At 37.2% G+C, this 14259-nt stretch overlaps 1 protein-coding gene across 10 annotated transcripts in view; it reads left to right on the top strand.

The window, feature by feature from the left end:
• FHIT (fragile histidine triad diadenosine triphosphatase) overlaps positions 1–14259 on the top strand; it is a 1457066-nt gene that overhangs the window by 668786 nt on the left and 774021 nt on the right. For all 10 annotated transcript variants that reach the window (XM_035725008.1, XM_035725007.1, XM_035725006.1 and 7 more), the window contains one exon: positions 11179–11298. In XM_035725008.1, the coding sequence (XP_035580901.1) occupies positions 11196–11298 (103 nt within the window). In that variant the 5' untranslated portion in view covers positions 11179–11195. The remainder of the gene's footprint in view (positions 1–11178; positions 11299–14259) is intronic.

Here is a 14259-nt window from a genome sequence, read left to right as displayed (position 1 = left end):
CATTTAAATGAATGAATTTTATGGTATGTAAATTGTAGCTCAATTTAAAAAATACTTAGGGCATGGGGGGCATTAAAAAAAAAAAAAAACCTGAGATGATTTTAACATGTAATAGCGAAGATCTGCTTTAAAAAATGAAATTAGAGGGGCGCCTGGGTGGCTCAGGTGGTCAAACCTCTGCCTTCGGCTCAGGTTGTGATCCCGGGGTCCTGGGATTAGAGACCCGTGACGGGTTCCCTGCTCAGCGGAGAACTTGCTTCTCCCTTTCCCTCTGCTGCTGCCCGTGCTTGTGCACTCTGTGTCAAACAAATCTTTTTAAAAAAGTGAAATTTGAAAATTGAGCACTCTGTAGCTTAAATCTTTTTCATCACAGACTTCTCTTTATTCATTGAATGAAATCCCAAACGAGGCCTTGCATGATCTGGTCCCTAGCTATCTTTCAACTTACCTCCTTACCTTTCTGTTTTGCCTCCTGTTCTTAGGCTCTGCTGTCTCTCCCACCTTCTTTCCTTCTATTCCTTTAAGACCAGGGGTCATTCTTACCTTGGCACCTGTTTCCATGGAAAGCTGTGTCCCCGGATCCTCACCTATAGCGGGCTCCTCATTCAAGTCCCAGATCAAATGTTCAGTTCCCTTTCCATCACCACTAAATCCATTCCTTCAATCCCCTCCAAGTCACTCTGTCCTTTGGGACCCGAATTATTTCCTTTTAATCAAAATCAGAAACATGTCAGCTTGCTGATCCATTTGTGGTCTCTACCGCTTACTGAACCTCCTTACCCTATCCCTAAAATGCCCCATGAGAATGGGAGCCTGGTCTGGCATGTTCACGGGAGATACCATGATCACGAAGGTGGTTTTCCCAGGGCGAGGCTTATCCATTGCACCGCTAGAATAATATTTAGAAAGTGGCGAATATATAATAAGTACTTGCTGGCTGAGTAAGTGATTGGGTTTAATGAGGAACCAATTCAAGGAAAGTCTTGTTAAGTGTAGGCAATCTCTGAACACCTTTGTAGGAGAAGGGGAAGGAACCAGGGGAGTGAGATCAGAGTTGGTTAACAAGCAAAAATTGCAACACATGAATGTGACAGGAGGAGGAGAGGTTGCTGATGAAGTGAGATCTTGAAGAAGCAGTTGGCATTTTGAAATGCCTGTGTGTTTTGCTTATAAATAGCTGAGCTTCAGTTTTTGTTTTTTGGGTTTTTTTTTTTTTTGACTTGTTAACAAATGAAAATTCTTCTTTAGTGACACCATAGGTTGATAACTTAATCTACTTCACTAAAAATTGTTTTTTCTTGGTATAAAAATGTTACAGATACACTTTTATTTGCTTGAAATTCGAGACCCTTCAAACTGTCTTCTTTCTCTTTGTTCTTGTCACCTTCTTGTGGGATGTTGTTATGCTGGCTCCTGTGGAATTTTGACATATGCCTGTAAGTTTAGAATGTTTTATAAGTCACCTAAACCTAAATCACGTCTCCAGCTATCCATTTATGTATCTTGATTGTTGTCCTAGTCTGCAATAAAACATGTTTGGGAGCCTGGCCTGCTGAAAATATGCTGTTCCTCAGTGAGATGACAGGTCTTTTCTGGTAGGGTTGCTCTTAGAAAAGCTGTTGGCTAACGAATCCTATCTCATTTACATTTTTGATGAACCTTTACGAGTCCTCAATTTTTAAATGAAGTTAATTGGAATTGAAGCATGTTTACCAGTTGGGAAAGGAGCTGGAGTTATTTGCAATGTGGTATCTTCTGATGACACTCAGACAGTTGGTCATGCCTTCTAGGATTGGTCTACATTCCTGCCATTGGCTGAGTGGACATAAAAACAGCATATGACTTTCAAAGTAAATCTTACCATGCCCTACCATAATGGAATAACACATTTATTTTTCAAGGTAAAAGATAACATTTTCATTCTTTTAACCAAAAGACCATATTTCTTTTCTGATGTGTCTGGATTCTTGGGTGCCTAGGAGGCGTCCATTTCCATGGCAGATTATTTGAGCTAGAATGGTCATTTCCCCCGACATTATATTCCTAAGGATGAACAAATTTTTACTAGAGGTTTGGAGAATCGAAGAATACCCAATGCTGACAAAGTTATGGGGAAATAGGCCTTTTGCTCATATTACCTTTGAATGTAAATTTTTATCAGTCTTTTGTGAGATATTTAGCAGTACATATCAATAGCTTCAAAGGTTCAGTATCCTTTGAACGGTGATTCTTAAATCTAGGTATTGAGCTCAAAGAGATACACACATGTTGTATGAGACACATTCCTCATAGTGTTGTCAGGAGGATTAAGTTTTTATATAGAAATCACTTGGAATGGAAATACTGAGTATGGTATTACCTATTTCTATTTTATCAGGTGCTTTTTTTTTTTTTTCCCCCCAAGTAGGCTCTGGACCCAGCGTGGAGCCCAATGTGGGGCTTGAACTCACAACCCTGAGATTAAGACCTGAGCTGAGGATCAAGAGTCAGTCGGTTAACCAGCTGAGCCACCCAGGTGTCCCTTAGGTGCTACTTTTAAACTGACACTGCTCTCCCCCTAGTGAGGAGAGGATAGCAGTCACCTAGTGGTAGTGCAGTACCAAATAGAATGTTTTACTTGTTTTTTAATTTAATAATTCTGTACTATTTATATGAAAGCACTTTTCTAAGAAACTTGGCAATATTATGTATTAGCTGGCAGTTAACAATTGAATAAAAATTGGCATTACTTTTTTTTTAATTAAAGATTTTATTGGAGAGAGAGCGAGAGAGAATGAGAGCGTGCGAGAGCAGTGATGGGGGGCACAGGGAGAAGCAGGGTCCCCGCTGAGCAGGGAGCCCAGTGCGGGGCTCTGACCTGAACTGAAGACAGACACTTAACCCAGACGCCCCTGGCATTTCTTTTGACAGCATAAAGTACCAACAATGAAATGACTAGATTTATAAAATACTTATTAAATGCTTTACATGTGTCCTGGAGAGGAAGGTACTGTTGTTCTCCCCATTTCACAGACTGACCCTTGAGCTGTGTTCTTAACATTATCACAGAGGTTCTGCTGGAGTCAGGCCAGGAAGGAGCTTAAGAATCTATTGTTTTAGAAAAGCTCCCACGGTGATTTTAATTGGAACTAGTGCTCTAAGGAAGTGCTTCCCAAACTTTAATGTGCATACAGCACAACTTGAAATCTTGTTTAAATACGGGACGATGCCGATGGTTTGGCAGGGGGGAGCCTGGGCACCTGCATTTCTGACATCTCTCAGGGGATGCAGATCTTGTTGGTCCGCAGACCACATTTTGAGTAATCAGCCTATTACCTTGCTTGGGGAAATATGAAGACTTAAATTTATCCCAAAGAAATCATTCTCTTTAGGGAAAAGAGAGTAATGAAATGGGTTCCTGGTGGTCTGTTGAGTAAGATTTTGTATCCTCACGGGCATGATCTGGTAGGTGCCTTTGCTAAAGTCCTGAGCTTTTCAAACTTGGGTTGTTGGGTTTTGAAGGGTCCTCCCATTCTCAAAAAGTTTAAATTTTGTCTTCTCCATTTGACAAAATAATACGAATGTGATAGACATAGGCATGTATTCTGGATCACCAGCTCACTGTCCTACAAGACTACTGCCCTATAGTTTTGGCACCAAACGATTCCTGAATGTGACAGTTATCTTTACTTGAGAGATTCTGAAAGTGGGGTCTCTCAGGTCCTAGATTCCCAAATTTGAGAAATCCTTATGGAGAGTTTTTATCCTCCCCAAATAGTATCCTCTAAAGGAGACCCTCTGAGGTTCACAGTGAATTTGAGTTAGCCACTTGGCCTGTCAAGTTATTCAGTATCTCTAAAATGAGGGGAATGTATCTATTCGATCTTGGAGGGCCTTTTCTGTTCGAATTCTACAGTTGATTTTTTGCTTTTCGGGGACAAGTTTAGAAGCATATGGTGGTTATTTTTAGTTGGACATTAACATCACATTTTGAAAGCAAACCAGGAGGAGAACCTGACCTACCCTGAAGTGAGCTATTGTCATCTCCTGTTGTTAATGGTTGGGAAATTTATCATTTTAGAGCATTTGCTTTTGTGCCCATTGAAACTTATTTCACCGTGAATTAGGTTGCCTATCTAGCCCTATCAGAAAATGACTGCTCAAATCCACTGAGTCACAAAATTAAATGTGAGTAGTCAATAGAGATCTTTCATTACTTCCTTTCTCTCTACTAAATTTTGAAGACAAAGTTCTAAAAATAACATGATGCTACCAGCTGCTGTGAGTTCTAGGAGATAGAGAGGCAGAGACAGGTTATAGTGGATAGAGAGGTAAAGGGACTGTAGGGTACAGATAACTTCAGCAGCTGAAAAGGTGGGAAATAGAGACTGATTTAATACCTTGAAGGCATGTAGTTTTTGTTCAAGATAACAGATGTTATTATTAAGGAATATAAATTAAAGAAGTAGCTAAAAGCATAAGACTTTAGGTGTTCATTAATATGCTATTGTTTATAAACAGACACATGCAGGACTCAGTCACTGTTTCTGGAGTCAGCCTTCTATTTTGGTCTCAGCTGAGGCTGCTAATAAGTCTAAGGAGACCTAAAGCTTAGACTGAAGTCCCTAACCCAGTGCTTGGTTTTCTGGATGCCAGAAGCCAACTCTGTATTTATTAAGTAACAGAGATCCCAGGAGGTGATTTTCCTCTGGGAATTCAACAGAAGATTGGTACATCCAGCCTTCTTGTTGGGTTTAAAAAAAAAAAAAATCAACAATTTTACTTCAGCTTAAAATGAAATTGCTTTCGGTCATCTTCACGTGAGAGGAAAGTATTTAATATTTATCTCAGTCTTGCAGATAGTTTGAGATCCTGGAGATGCAAGAATCTTCCCATCACACGATATTGGCTCTTACTCTTTGCTCCACTTCTGTTCCTTTTATAGTTGCTGAGTGTTTTTCTTCTCCATTGAAATTAAAACTTGAGGAAGCATGTCTGCTAGCAGCACAAATGGGCAGAATTTTACCGTGACTAAAGAGGCTAATTGGATTTGGGCAAAGAGATAGAAAAATAATACTATTTTTTTGGTACTGTTTCATGTGCCGTAGTGAGATGAGCTTTACGTATACCATCATCCACTGTTTTCAGACAGGATCTCTGAGGGTACAAATAAAAACTCAGCATATCAGTAACTACATGAAATTACAATGCTGTATTATTTCAGTGCATCAGAAGGTAGACCTGGGGGGGGGGGGGAAGATACCTGAAAGATATCTAAGGTGGTAAGATTATGCCAAGGGACTGAGAGATGGATCTGCTTCTATGATGGGGAAGTTGAGCACTAGTTTAAATTGTAATAAGAATAATCTCTATTGAGAGGAAATAGATGGCAGAACTTTCAGACCCACAGGAAGAAATTTGATCTGAATCAGTGGAAGGTAGGAAGGAGAAAAAAGTGAAACAAAGAGAAAATGGAAACAAAGGTGAAATAGGATGTTCCAAATAAGCTTAAAGAAGAATTGGCATAAATGTCTGAGGGTTAAACTAATCAAGACAGATTTTCCCACGGATGGAAAACAAAATGCTATATTATTTATAAAATACATTTAAGAGGACACAGTCTAATGATAAGGGGATGAAGAAAGTGATGCTTGTCAAATACAAAGAGAAAAAGGAACAGTAGTTCAGGGGAGTAAAATGAATAGGAGCATATGCACATGCCATAGTACAGAAGGCAGGAATTGATGCTCTTTGACACAGATTCAGCAATCATAGAAATCCAGCACCATCTTTTCAGAAGTGGATGAAATAATAAGCCAGAGTGAGCAAAGGACAGAGTTGGGTAACAGCCAATGAGTTTGGTTTACCATGTGTATAGAACTTCTCAACAAATGCAGAATATATTGTCTTAGTGCTTTAAACTACAGCACTTTAAAATCAGTCATCGTTAAGAAAAAGATAGCAGAAATATCCTGTATGTTTGGAAATGAAAAGACCTACTACAAAATAACCCTCAGGTGAAATGGGAAATGATAAGAATAGCAAAGTTTTACACTGAGTAGTAATAAAAGCACAAAGGTCAACGTTTGAGAGAGCTAGTAATGGAGTACTTTGAAGGCAATGTATAGCTTTTTGTTACCTAGGAGGAAAATAGAAAGTCTGAAACCCCATAAGGTCAATGTTTGGCTCAGGTAATTAGAAAAAAAACTGTGACATGGTAAATCTGAAGAAACAAGGAAGGAAGGAAAAAGGGGAAAGAATTTTATTGCAGAAAATAAGCAATAACCTAGAGATAATAAAAGCAAAGAACTACAAAAGTTTTTTGAAGCTTAATAGGCTAGGTATAATTCCAGGAAAACTGATAAAATATACATTATGAATAAAAACAAAATAGGTAAAAGAAATAATTATGGATTACATTATTATTCTGTTAAAAAAAAAGAATGAGTTTTTTACCAATAAAGACCAATTTAGGTGAAAAAAATGATTTAGGATAAATTTAGGCTAAAAAATTGATGCAAGGGGAAAAATGTAATCAGTAACCATTAAATAAATTGTAATGCTTCTCAAAACAATCCTGTGATATAAAAATAGGCCTAGTAGTTTGACAAGTAGTTCTATTTAAATCTCAAGGAACAGAAAATCCTTGTTTATCAAACTTCTTATAGAACAAAGAAAAGCCAACATATAAGTTTGATTTGTTTTAAAACAAAACTAGGTAAAAAATATTGGCTAACTTCATTTATGACATGAAAAACACTAAATTCAAATCTAGCCATATGTTAAAAATAATTGTGACTAAGTTTAATTTTTCATAAGCGTGAAAGGATGTTTCAGCATTTAAAGTGTTACCATAATTTATCACATTAATGGCAAAGAACAAGAGGTTGTGTGATCAATGACAAAAACCATTTAATAAATCTAAGTTCTTTTTCTTTTTTTTTAAATGGAATCAACCCTTAGACTTAAAATAGAGATTTTTTTTTGTTTTTAGGTTTGATAAAGCCTTTAACCAAAAACCTATGGCAGATACCGTTTTTAGTGGAACAGACAGAGGTTTAAACTCATTCCCTCATTCCTTTTAAGGTTGGGAGCAAGACAAGGATGCCTGTGTTAATTCTGCCTTTCAGCACATTACCAGATGCCTGACCAATGCAGCAAGACAAACCAACAAAAGTAGAAAGATTGAAGTGAGAGAGATAATTGTCATTATTTCTAAGTAAAATCATTTATATAGAAAACCAAAGAGAATCAGCAGAAACTATTAATAGCAATACAAGGGTTCAGCTAGGTTGCCAGCTTGTAAGAGCAAAATATAAAATTCAATAGCTTTCCTCTGTATTGGGAATAACCAATTATAAACTATGATGATAAGATACCATTTATAATAGTGACATAAACTAAAAGCTATCTAGGAATAAATCTAAGAATTCATAAAACATATAAAGGAAATTTAAAACCCTATTACAAGAGTTTTATTATGGTATTATAGAACATAAATGCAGCATCCATAAATGGATTGATTGAATATTGTGAAGGTGTCGGGTTTCCCCCATTAAAATTTAAAATCAGTGTAATTCTAATCAACATCTGAGGAATAAATTTTTTCAAGGGGCAGAGTTGAATCTCAAATTTATATGGGTGAATAAAGAAGAATCCTCCTTTTGCAAGGCATTCACGTTATATAATAGGAGTTGACAAACTACAGCCCAGAAGCCAAGTCCAGGCTGCTGCCTGTTCTTATGAATAAAGTTTTATTGGGACACAGCACATCCATTTATTATGTATTGTCTTTGGCTGCTTTTTTGCTGCCGTAACAGGGTTGAGTGGTTACAGCAGCCTGTGTGACCGGCTGAATCTGGCCCTTTAGAGAAAAAAATCTGGCACCTCTGCTCTTTAGCATCTAACATAGAATCAGAATATTGGAAGTACAGACTCATTCCTTTGTAAATACAGGGATTTGGTGTAATTATTCCCAGCAATTGGTGCTAGGAAAATTGTTTCACAAAAGTAAAAAACAAAACACATTTTTGTAACTCCTACTGTAAGCAAAATCCCAAGTGGGTTAAGTACCTGTTAAGAATGAAGCTATAAACCTGATAGACAAAAATTTAAGACTTATTTTTATAACCTTGTGGTAGAGAAGGGTTTGTTATGTAAGTCACAGAGCACAAGCCATAAAAAGAAAATTAATGAATACATCAAAATGAATGCTTTTTGTTTAATGGATCATATGATAGGAAAACTAACAGATGGTAAAAATATAATTATCATGTTTAAAAGACCAAGATCAATATTTAAATATACAAAGGACTCTGAAAAATTAGAAAATAGAAGGGAGGAAACTCCTATAAAAGAAGGCAAAATGTGAGTTGGCAATACAAGGAGAAATACATAGGTCACATTGGAGACAAAGTAAAACGAAGGGATTCCATTTTTGCCTCTCATAGCAGTAACAGCTAGGATATCAGAGGCTCACAAGTGCTGGCAAGGATGTGAGAAAATAGAAATCTGCATCTATTACTTCTGGGAATGCGAACTGGTGCATTTATTTTAGAAAATCCAGATATTAAAAACAAATAATGGGACTCAAGCCTACACATTCAGGGAAATCTATGTAAGGTGGCCACCACGGTGGTATTTGTGGTACAAGATGGGAGACAAGCTAATTCTTCAGCACTAGAGGGACAGGTAAGGAAAATTACAGTGTAATATAGTGAGAGTGAATAAGCAGTAGAAAGGAATGAATTCATTCCTTATCTACTTAGAGCAACATGAATTGAGTCTCTAAAACAGTGTTGAGAAAAAAAGCAGAATGAGATTTAAAGCATGATACAATTTATATACAAATTTTAAGGAAAATACAAAATGCAAATAAGATGATAAACAATATGTTATGAAAAAGTGAAGCTCTGTGATGGAAAGAATGGGGCTGGGCATAGTGATGAAGGAGAAATGGTAAGAAAAATCAGATGAAGAGCCTTTCAAGGACTCCTAATAGGAGCTCGTCAACTAAGCCTGTGCTTCAGGCAATTCCGAACGATAATCCTTGAGAGCAAACACATTCTGGGCATGCTATTCCTTACAGCATTGTTAGATCCAGGTGCTCAAAAAATGTTCTAGGAATGGGTCTCTATCTTGGCTCTGCCGGCCTCCTTGTGGGCTCTGGATGTCAGGTAGACTCTACTCCGCGTAACCTCTAGTTGTTGCAGTTCATGTCCTACCAAATTGGCAATTCAGCAGGAAGAAAGTTCTTTCTCTGTACTGTCAGCAGTAATTCTCGCATGGATCTCCTTTCTTCCAGTGGCTCATTTTTTGTCCTGTTCCACTCCTGAACCAGTCACATGACAGAAGTCTAAGGATGTCTGGATTACTTTCCTGTCCCTAGAATCAGGCAGTGGGAATAGCCCCCCAAACAGAATACAGTGGGGTGTTACCCAAAGAAGAATGCGGGTGCTATGGCCAGAGATACAGAAAGTAAATGCTGGGCAGGCAAAAACAAAACAACAAAACAAAACACCAAGAGCTGCGGTGGAATTGAATCAATGCTGTTTGCAGAAGGACTGAAATGAAGTGCCATGTTTATTTTAGAAAAATGGGAAATGAGTAAAGGTTAACTCTAAATATCTGAAGCACTACCCCTTGCGTGCTCCTTGTTTCATATGGCCCTAAGGCATAAATCCATGACAAATAAATAGACTTGGTGGGAAGGACAGCTGTGTAATTGCTGGAATTGTCTTAGAAGCAATGGGTGGTGAACTTCCCACTGCTGGGTATACCCAAGCATAGCCTAGCCAGCTAGTTGGCCAGGATTCTGTAGGGAAGGACCCAAGGATTGGGAGACTAGTTGGGTTTGATCATGGTTCTGAATCATCTGGACAGCTTATTCAAACGTAGATTGCTTGGCTCTTCTCCCAGAGTTTCTGGTTTGATAGGTCCAGAGTAGGAATTTATGGAATTTACATTTCTAATTAGTTCCCAGGGGATGCTGATGTTGCTGATCCAGGAAACCTGCCTTGAGAACCACTAGGTTAGATGATTCTCAATGTCCTTAATGGCCTTTCATGAGCTAGTTGTAAATGTTCTGAAAATCAGTATTTGTACCATTGAGGCAAACCTTCCATTTTATGTCTCTGTCCCTGAAATGTTAGGTTCTTGCTATGTGGGTACTTCTAGATGACCGTAGATGACCTTTGCGTGGCCCTCTGTATCTTTTGAGTCATTGAGAACATCAGAATCATTAAACAATTGTACACTTATTGTTATGCTTTATATAATAGTCAACCATTTTCTGACGACGTCCTTTTTGTAATCCAATTTCTGGTTTCCCATGGGTTGAACTATTTTCATAGTTTTGCAGCGGGGTGGTTTCTAAATTAGAAAAATGAATGGTTTCCCAAGGAGGTTGTGTCTTCGTCATTCAGAAGTAACTTTGCCCAGTATGGGCATCTGACTGTTGGAAAATTATTACCTCACACCCCAGATGCCAAGCGCCAACTATTCCTTCAACCACCCCTGCACCCCCGTGGCTTTCCCCCCAAAAGAGGAGATGGAACATTTCACACACCTTGCTGCATCTTGGCTCTGCATCAGCCAGGAGTTCTCATTCTTGAACTCTGTTTTGCCCTTTCTTTTTCTCAAAAATTTTCCCCGTTTTGAAATTTTTACTCTAATAGTTCTCTCAGAGTGCTCATGTTTTTGTAGTTGTAGGCAAGGTCAAATGGTGGTTGTATTTTTTCTAAATTGCTTTTATATAAATAGAGATAAAACCATTTGAGAAAATCACTTACGAATTAAATGGCTTATAGGCAGTGCTTAACAATTAAAAATTTCATCTTAGCAAAGATGATGAAATGAATGGGTAAAAATGAGCCGACAGGTAGCACCTAGCAGATTTGGGTTAAAGTGACATCTTGAATCACAGAAGGATTTAAGAAGACTTTTTTGTTGTCTAAGTGCAAGCTTCTGCTTCAAAACACTCTAAAGCAAGACAAGGCTGGGTAGGCAGAGGAGAGTGTATGTTAGGAGGACTTGCCCAGAATCCATCTCAGTGGATATTAAGTGGGAGACAGCTTCAATGACATCTTTGCAACTAAAAATCGGTAGTAATGGGATTTGCTTTCTTTAAAGTTGTGTATAATCTGTGTTTCTCATCTGAATTTTATAAAAGCTCATTTCCTAAATCATTTTCTCTTTCAGGCTTCAACTGTGAGGAAATGTCATTCCGATTTGGCCAACACCTCATCAAGCCCTCTGTGGTTTTTCTCAAAACAGAACTGTCCTTTGCTCTTGTGAATAGGAAACCTGTGGTACCAGGACGTATCCTTTTTTTTTTTTTTTTTTTTAAGAGAGGAGAAATAAAAACCTCTGAACTTAACAGACCAAAGGAATACAGCGTTGGCCTCCCATGTCCTTCTGCAAAGGTAAACAAGGAATCTACCTTCCTCCCCCTTTGGAGAAACCAGGTAGGATGTTGCATTTATTCCGAATCCAGTTGGTGGCACCAGTAATATGCTTGATCAATGTTGCAGAACTTCTGAAAAGAGTTGCTTAGCAACCGTGGCTTTGGAGGTGAATTTTTACTTGACCTTTTCACTCTTGTAGCCGTGTAAATAAATAGGTGTGTCTAAAGGGGCCCAATGAATATCATGAGTGCTTTGTTTTCAGTTATCAATTGTGAATAATAAGATAGAAATTGGGTGGCACTTTTGTGATGTGGAAATAAGGTATTACATGAAGACTTGAGACTGGCTTGGTGTCTTTACTTCTTAGAGATCATTCAAGCAAATGCATACACAAATATACCTACAAAACAGTTGTTTTCATTTTAGAGTCTGAAATAGCATTTTTTTTTTTTTTTTCTTGGAGAGCATCGCAACTTCTAGATCATTGTTCAGTGTCCTGGTGGTAGAGTTGTTTTATTTCTCTCTGACCATTGAGTTGTAGTCTTTCCTCCTGTTGACTTCAATAGAAGATTTATTCTTTGCCATGGAGAAGCAGGAATTGGTGAAATATTCTGGAGTTATTTTTATGTTGCTGAAAGTATTCACTTGTGACTGTGTGCATATGACTTTTGTACTGACTGTCTAGAATTTTTTTTTGTTTTCCCTCTAGAATGCAACTTTTTCCACACAACAATGTGATTTTACTTTGAAATAAATGTTTCCATAATTCTGAATGTATAAATCTATAAATATGTTGAGATTTGTTCCCAGAATAAAATATATATAATTTATATAAAATATATTTATATATTTAATATTCTATATTAATGTATTAATATATTTTCATATTAATTGTATTATATTTGTATTAGTAATATATTAATATTTTATATATGATCACATATATATTATATGTAATATTGACTGATAACTGGTTTTATATATTATAAATATATAAAAATATATATTAAAAATATTATATATTTTTCCATAATATATAAATATATATATATATACACACACACACCCTCATGGGAGTTTTCAAGGTGTTTGAAAACTTTAGGAATAATCTTCTTTCTTGTCCATATAACTGTTGTACATTGAAAATAATACTAATAAGAAAACATATACTGAAAGATAATTGTGATTTTATGATAGATGCCCAAATTCCTTGAATTTAATTTTAGCTAAATAAATTTTGTAAATTTGTAAAACTAATCACAGCAGTAAACTACTAAATGATATGTGAATGACTACTTGATATTTAACTCTTCTTTTAAATGTATAAAAATAGTCTACATTATAAATATTAGAAAATATTCTCTATTGAAGTAAAAATAAAAACTAGAATGGTTCAGGAAGGTCCTCTAAAAAAGGACAATTTAAAAATTGTATACCAATTTTATATTGAGTTCTTCTAAGAGACTGTGAAGTTCTTAAAATAACAGAAGTGTTTTATTTTTTCATTTGATTTTGCTGCAATTTCTGGTTGTCTTTTTCCTCTGAGGAATTTTTTTTTTTTTTAAAGAAAATGCTTGAGAATTCCAGTGTCAGAAGAATATGGTTGAAATGCCATAGGTATCTGTTAGAGTGCTAGCTTTAGTTGACTTCTATCTTGTATCAAAGAGGGGACCTGGGATGAAAATGTGATTTTAGATGAATGCATTTTAATACCTTGGCCTGGAAAAATGTGAGGTTGCCAAGTTGTACTGCCTTTTTAATGGTTAATAATGGATTGCATTTAGCTTTATTATTTTTTTTTACTTATATATTGATACTAAGAAACTTGACTTTTCATGGTCTTTTTAACCCATTTGGCATGTGTGATACAAGATGTGGGTTATATGCATGTTTGTACTTAAGTTGTGGTGTCTGCTTCTAGGGAAATGCCTATTCTGAGCAGTGAACAGTTACTGACTGATAACTGGTTTTGTTCCAGATGGCAGTGGAATTGCCACTTTGAAAATGGGTCCTGGTCAGTTCTCATATCTTTGAGTAAATGCCAGGGATGCAGGGGATATTGTATTAAAATGAACAAACCTGAGTTTGTTTGGAAAGTAGCAAGAAGGAGCCAACCCTTTCTGGGGATAACAGAACCAAGACGTTTTTATAATCTGTATACTTCATGAGGCTATTTCGTATCTGCAGGGTTTAAAGGGGTCTCAGGGCCAATAGATAATGTATTCAGACAATCTGATAATTTTGTGATTTTTTTTTTTTTAATTTCACTTTACCTTTGTGAACTCCGGTGATAACTGTGAGAAGAATCTTCATATGTTACTCATTCACCTGCAGAAAGTGATATTCTTTTGTCTTGTGATTTGGGAATTGAAACTGTGGCTAGCTCTGCCCATTAACATTTCCTAAAATAAATGGTGAGATGTCTGCAGTGGGCTTTAATCTTCCCCCAGTATTCTCTTCTGCCTGCCCTAGATCAGCTCCCTGGTGTGGGCCTCCTAGGTCTTCCAGCTCCCTGCACCCTGCCTGCTCCTGGACTCCACTCGGGCCCACACCTCCTAGACCTCAAGGCTCCCATCTTCTCTTGCCTTCCTATTCCCTTGCAAATAAACCACTAATGAATATAATGAATCTTTTTTCCCCCTTGAAGATAAAGTCCAAAATCCTTAGCATGGTTTTAAAAGATTTTCATTATTTTGACTCAGCCTTACCCCTTTCCAACTATTTCCTAAAGAGATGTGGCATTTCCCTTCACTGTCACCCCCCCCCCCCCCCCCCCCCCGCTCCTCTGCCCGTCTCTGCACCGGGATTCCTTTCCATCCTTTTTCGGTTCGGCTAAGATGTTTTGATACCTGGCTTGCCCTTTCAGGAAGAACAT

Source organism: Zalophus californianus, chromosome 1 (genome assembly GCF_009762305.2).
Source record: "Zalophus californianus isolate mZalCal1 chromosome 1, mZalCal1.pri.v2, whole genome shotgun sequence".
NCBI lineage: Eukaryota > Metazoa > Chordata > Mammalia > Carnivora > Otariidae > Zalophus > Zalophus californianus.
This window is presented reverse-complemented; position numbering and strand designations above follow the sequence as displayed.